Here is a 5,859-nt window from a genome sequence, read left to right as displayed (position 1 = left end):
GCAGTTCTGAAGGCAAAAGGGGGTCCAACCCGTTACTAGCATGGGGTACCTAATAAAGTGGCCGGTGAGTGTAGTTTGACTGTATAGTTATTTTTAACACTCATCTATCAATGAAGCACAATATGATTTCAATTTCCATATATGACAATATACAGAACACATTTAAAATGCATTTACCATAAACAGAATATCATGTTTGGTCACCTTTCTTATCTAACTCTGAGTATTTTTCGGTTGTTTTTTGGTGATTCTTATCAGTGATTTTGTTGCTGTGTCACTGCAGTTTCCAAATGGGATTAATAAAGTATCTATGAACAGTATGTTTATCCATTTTATGTTGTCTTCCTGCTGTATGGTGTCTTTTATATCTGTGTTGGCAGAGTGTTTGTTGGAAATACAAGAATAAAAAAAAAAAACCTTTGAATTCATACATTAACAATCATACAATGGGGATCATGTACATACAGATGGGGGAAAAACAACTATAGCAAAATCACATTTTTCCAGATGAAGCCCAACCCAAAACTGTGTACATCTTCCATTTGCATGTTTAAAGTGCAAGTTAATTTGGATGGACTGCTGTAGTGTTGTTTGGAATTTCTACCTTCAAAACAATACCTTGATAAACACTATGGGATAATATGTGGGCTAGCTTGTATTCTTTGCCGTTCCTTGTTAATTTGCCTCAAGAAGGACAATATGCACTTGTTATCTTTACTGAGCTAACACCATAACAAAACACGCAGATTTTAATATTTAACCAGAGTGAATGAGAAGAGTTAAAACAGCAATGTAATTGAGTTGGATTAGGTAAGTTTGTTTCGATTTGTGATAAAAACAAAAACAATATTTTTGACAGCACGTGTCTGCTGAAATAGTCTTTCTGGAAAAATACATCCTCAATCTGTTAGCCTGTCAATACAAGACCACATAAAAATACATTGTCAACCTGAAAACACTGCACACAGCCTGGTGTGAAAGCTCCCGCCACTTGAAACACAGCACAACTGCTTAATGAACCAGGCAACAACCACCCAGAACCTGGCTCTCACTGAGCAGCTAATAAATAAACTACGCATTCTAGCCAGAGATACAGTAACTACTCCAATACAAGAGACAACTCTCAGGGGTCAATGCAGTCATTCTTTTTAATTAAACTACAGTAGACCCCCAAAAAGTGGGACAGAACTGCGCTGCTGGACCGCTGCCAACGCCAACTCTTTATGCTTTCTTCTGGAGAATTTAGAGGGTTTTTTTTAAAACTCTGGAAAGGGCCTTTGAGTGCGAGTTGAGTTGTAAAAAGTGCTAGAGATGAAATGCAAATAGACAAATATATAATGCATTTTTATTATTATTATTATTATTATTATTATTATTATTAACAACATCAAAACAAATGTTAAAGCTTATTCATTCCAACTCCCGGTTCCTTTTGTTTCTCTGCATGTAAGAATAATTTGTCCCCTAAATTCTGTTTGATTTGTGTGTCTTCTGAGAATGGTCCCTGGCTGGCCTGATAAAGTAGGTCATACTGACTTTATTTTATCAAAGCGCTCTATGTCCAGCACATTCAGTTTGCCTCGATAAACAAGACTGGTTAGCCTATTTTAAGACATTTATCCAATTGCCATCCAGGGTGACTAAATAATCAGCAGTGATGTATTATGGAAAATACTTATTACTAGTAATGACAGAAAAAAGGTTAGATATTTCCATTCCTTGAATTCCTGATTGTTTAGAAAGTTGTTGTGAAGACTCACATGTTAAACCTCCATCCACGCCCTCACGGACCAGGAAGAGACTGAAGTAACCAACCAGCTCATCTGGAAGGTCGAGCTTTGTTGCCACAGCCTGCAGAAAGATAAGAGGGATAGAGAGATTGTTGAATTCATTCATCAGAGTTCTCAAGTTTTTATATATATAAAAATTCCTTGACATTTTTGCTGACTTCTGTTTTTACTATTACTACTATTTACTATTTCTCCTTTGACCCGTTTTTCAACTCCTGCAGTTGAACCGCAAACAGACACAAATGTTTCAAACACATACAGCATGCACACACACACACAGAAACACAAGCACATTGAGAAACTATGTTGTAATTCAGATATAGTACTGGGCTCCCAGACCTGCTAAGGTGAATCGAGGTTAACTTTGGTTAAACTTTCACATGAGTACTAACACACTGGATTTACTCAGCATATTTGCTTTGATGAGTTCTTTTAGAAATGTGTGCACTTGCGTGTGTGTGTTTATGGTCAATAAATGGCAGCAGTGAAGTGGAAGTAATAAAAGGTTTGGTCACAACTTGACCAATAAAATTGGAAATAGTGCACTATATAGTGTGTTCGCCATTTTTTAGTGGTGTTCAATTTCTCAGCGGTTAATTTTATTCACTATATAGTCCACTATAAAATACCCACAATGCACAGCTAATTTGAGTGTACATAAGATGTACGCTATATTTTACTCAAGTATACCACAATTCAACGTGGTTGTGTTTTCCCAGAGGAGAAGAGGAAGAAGAAGGACAAGGATTTTCTTTATAAACTTTGGAAATTTAACATGCAACACATATAAAACCTTTTACTATCCTCCCGAGTGCTCGGTTTGTGTCAGAGATGTACTAGATGTAATTTTGTTGTGGTTTGTTAACATGATGCTGGGCTTCCGTTACAAAATAATTCTAATGAAACAGATGTTTGGAAAATTTTAGTGTCCAAAATCTCGTTTCGTCCTACCCCATGTAGTTCACTATTTCATAAATACTTACTACTATACGAGAGATAGTGAGTGAGGGAATGGTTTTGCACACAGCTATTATCACCGATCCGATTTGGTTTTGTTACTCATATTTTGTGATTTTTTGTTGTTTTTTTTTAAACTTTTTTTGGTGTGTGGCATTTTTAGGCCTTTATTTGACAGAACAGATAAAGACAAGGGGAAAGCAAGGGGGGAATGACATGCAGCAAATAGCTGCAGGTTGGAGTCGAACCCGGGCCCGCTCTAATAACTGAGCTATTTGAGCCATTTTGTGATTTGCGATGAGTTTGATTAAAGTAGCCCTGACTTCATAAAGTCCTTTGATGGTTGCTTTGGTAAAGAGGTTCCATATAAATAAATGTGACTTAATTTAATATTCGATACGGTGTGCAGTATCCGTAAAACAGCAGAGCACACAGAAGAGTCTACAGCAATATTGCCTGCCTGAAGGAATGCCCAAGTGTCTGTCAGCACTGTTATGAACAGCGGAAACCAAATACCTTGAGTTAAACATACACAAACACTGCAAAGGTCGATAACACAGTGATTAAAGCCTGAGATGATGTTAACCCTTTCAAGACTTCTATTAATCTCAATAGTTAAAATCAAGTGGTGCATATATTTGTAGTTGATTAATTTTCTATTGAACTGAATCACAAATCTCTACAAATGATATACCAGGTTACTGGCTGAAACAGTGTTTGGATGTACCCATTAACAAAAGGCACATTCCATTACTTACATCAAGGACGTCTTCCGTCTGATCCGAAGTCAGAATGTTGACTGTGACTTTCTGACCGTTGGAGAGGCTGATGTCTAGAGCAACTTCTTCAGTGGGAATCTGCTGCGTCTCCTGTGGGAATGGCACAAAACGTAACAGGCAGCTTCATGGGTCAGCTACGCGTTTTCATTCCTTTATCAACAACACAATCTTATCAAGTCACACAGGTGTGGTAGTCTGGCTGTTGTATTAGTGCAGACGTTGAGGGTTGATTAAAGGGCAAAACTAAATAATAAGCACTATGTAAAAAAGAGAAGGGAAGTTAACTCTAGCAGCCATGTAAACCAATAACCATTGTTTAATCATCGGCGCTTTATACTGTATGTGTTTACTCATAGCGTAGTCCCTCCCTCACACAGAAATGAAGGGAACTGTATACATTAGTTTCTGCTGTGTTTGAATATCAAGTAAGTGAAATAAACTGTCAAATCCCATAAATATTTCAAGATATTAAGAAATTGGAAATCTTAAACTGGATAACTCCATCTTCTGCTGTCTCCGGGTCTTTCACCCTCTCACTCTGCTAAATCATCGCTTATCTTCCCTGTTCCCTCCGCAGGGGGTCTTCAAATATACCCCTACCACTGAAGGTGCAGATGAAACGTCAACCCTGGGAGGTAACTCATCTACTATTCTGCACCTGCTGTCCCTGCACATAAGGCGCTGGAGGGGGAAGGGGGAGAAACAAACACAGACTCAAATGAGAGAGGAAGACGAAGAGGAGAAGCAGAATGGGTGTGACGTTACTGCAGATGGATGAATCTGTCCATGAAGGTTATTGGAATAACAGCCCTCCTGGCAACGCAGGGCACAGCTTGAATGATTACGAATCAACCTAGCTACCTGGTCTGAATCCGTCAATGACCAACCGTTCATTTGTTTGCACAACCTTTTCTGTCAGGCAGCAACAACACATCATGAGTTTGTGTTCATACAGCATTGTTCACATCAGTTAATATATTAGCTTGCTTTTTTAGCACTGCAAAAGATGCAAATCTTGTGGCACGACTCATTATGTGACTTACTTTTTCTGATGATATTATGATTCAAAGGGATCTAGCTCCCAAAAACAATGTAACAATGTTGCAATAGTTGGCAAAAATGTTGCTTTCCCTTCAGTTTTTTGTCTGATGTAATAATTTCACACGTTTCAGCCTACAAGCCAAAATTAATTTGACACATTGAACCAACATTACAAGTAGAGATGACACAACCCAAGATAAGGGCACACGCTACCACAAACTGCGACAAACAGAATACAGCTTCCTCACTCTACCACATTACCAAAAGTAATTACAAGCCGGGCAGAAATTACGGCACCGGCCTTTTGGATGAAGGAGCACGCCCTGACCCCTCACAGGCCTGTTAACCATGTTGAAGCAACAGAACACACAGCCTAATGCAGGTACAGCAGATAAAATAAAACCCTACCAACCTGCTGTGCTTTCCTTAGAAAGCAGTTGAACATCTCACTGGCTCCAAGCAAGGGATCCTGACGCACTTTAGAAAAAAATGAACAGGAGATAAATGAGCAACATGAGTACAACATTAGTCACATCTCACTGTTCAGTGAAATGGAAGGAGCAGAGATAGGTTATGTTTTTAACTGACAACTCAGCAATTAGTTAAGGGGCTATTAGTGGATGTTATGTAAACATAAACCTTCTTAAGGGAAGGCATTTCCAAATTGTTCTTAATTTTCCTCTCATCAAACAACTTAAATGTCTTCCTGGAATGGGTTTGACCTTTCAAGACACGTATCAAGGCAATTCTTCTTAACATGCAAAAAAAAAAAAATTTTGTATGTTAAGTATTACAAGCCAGTTTCATCATAATGCAGTCTCCAGATTTGGTGAATAAAAGACAAAATGGACAACCCTCTAGTACTCTGGTGTATTTAGAGAATTATCGGCATGATAACCCTCTATGACTAAGTGTGTGCATGCATACGTGTGAGTGGATGTGTCAGTCTGCAACACAATTGTCCTATTACAAATTAGTCTAACCCTTTGAAAAAAGTTCAGAGCGATCTGCGTCACAGCAGATTGTGTTTGTGGCAGTTTATTTTCCATAACTATGTAAAAAGCCATGATGTAACCAAGAGCACTCGTAGCCAAGAACACCCTGTGTGCGTATGCTCCCAGACTATGAGCAAATACATACTTGAACAACGCTTCCTTGTTCTGCTGCAACTGCTAGTGCTTGAGAGGATTAAAACAAACCCTCTGCATTGCTGCCAGATCCACTTTCTTGTGTGTGTGTGTGTGTGTGTGTGTGTGTGTGTGTGTGTGTGTGTGTGTGTGTGTGTGTGTGTG

The 5,859-nt window shown here is 38.7% G+C and overlaps 1 protein-coding gene across 2 annotated transcripts in view; it reads right to left on the bottom strand.

The window, feature by feature from the left end:
* The window catches only part of snx17 (sorting nexin 17), a 28,968-nt gene that overhangs the window by 15,030 nt on the left and 8,079 nt on the right, over positions 1–5,859 (bottom strand). For both annotated transcript variants that reach the window (XM_034900039.1, XM_034900040.1), the window contains exons 4-6: positions 4,980–5,044; positions 3,506–3,616; positions 1,761–1,851 (exon numbers count right to left, since the gene is read on the bottom strand). In XM_034900039.1, the coding sequence (XP_034755930.1) occupies positions 1,761–1,851; positions 3,506–3,616; positions 4,980–5,044 (267 nt within the window). The remainder of the gene's footprint in view (positions 1–1,760; positions 1,852–3,505; positions 3,617–4,979; positions 5,045–5,859) is intronic.

This window comes from Etheostoma cragini, chromosome 18 (assembly GCF_013103735.1).
Source record: "Etheostoma cragini isolate CJK2018 chromosome 18, CSU_Ecrag_1.0, whole genome shotgun sequence".
Lineage (NCBI taxonomy): Eukaryota > Metazoa > Chordata > Actinopteri > Perciformes > Percidae > Etheostoma > Etheostoma cragini.
Note: the sequence above shows the minus strand (reverse complement) of the source record. Positions and strands in the feature narration are given on the sequence as shown.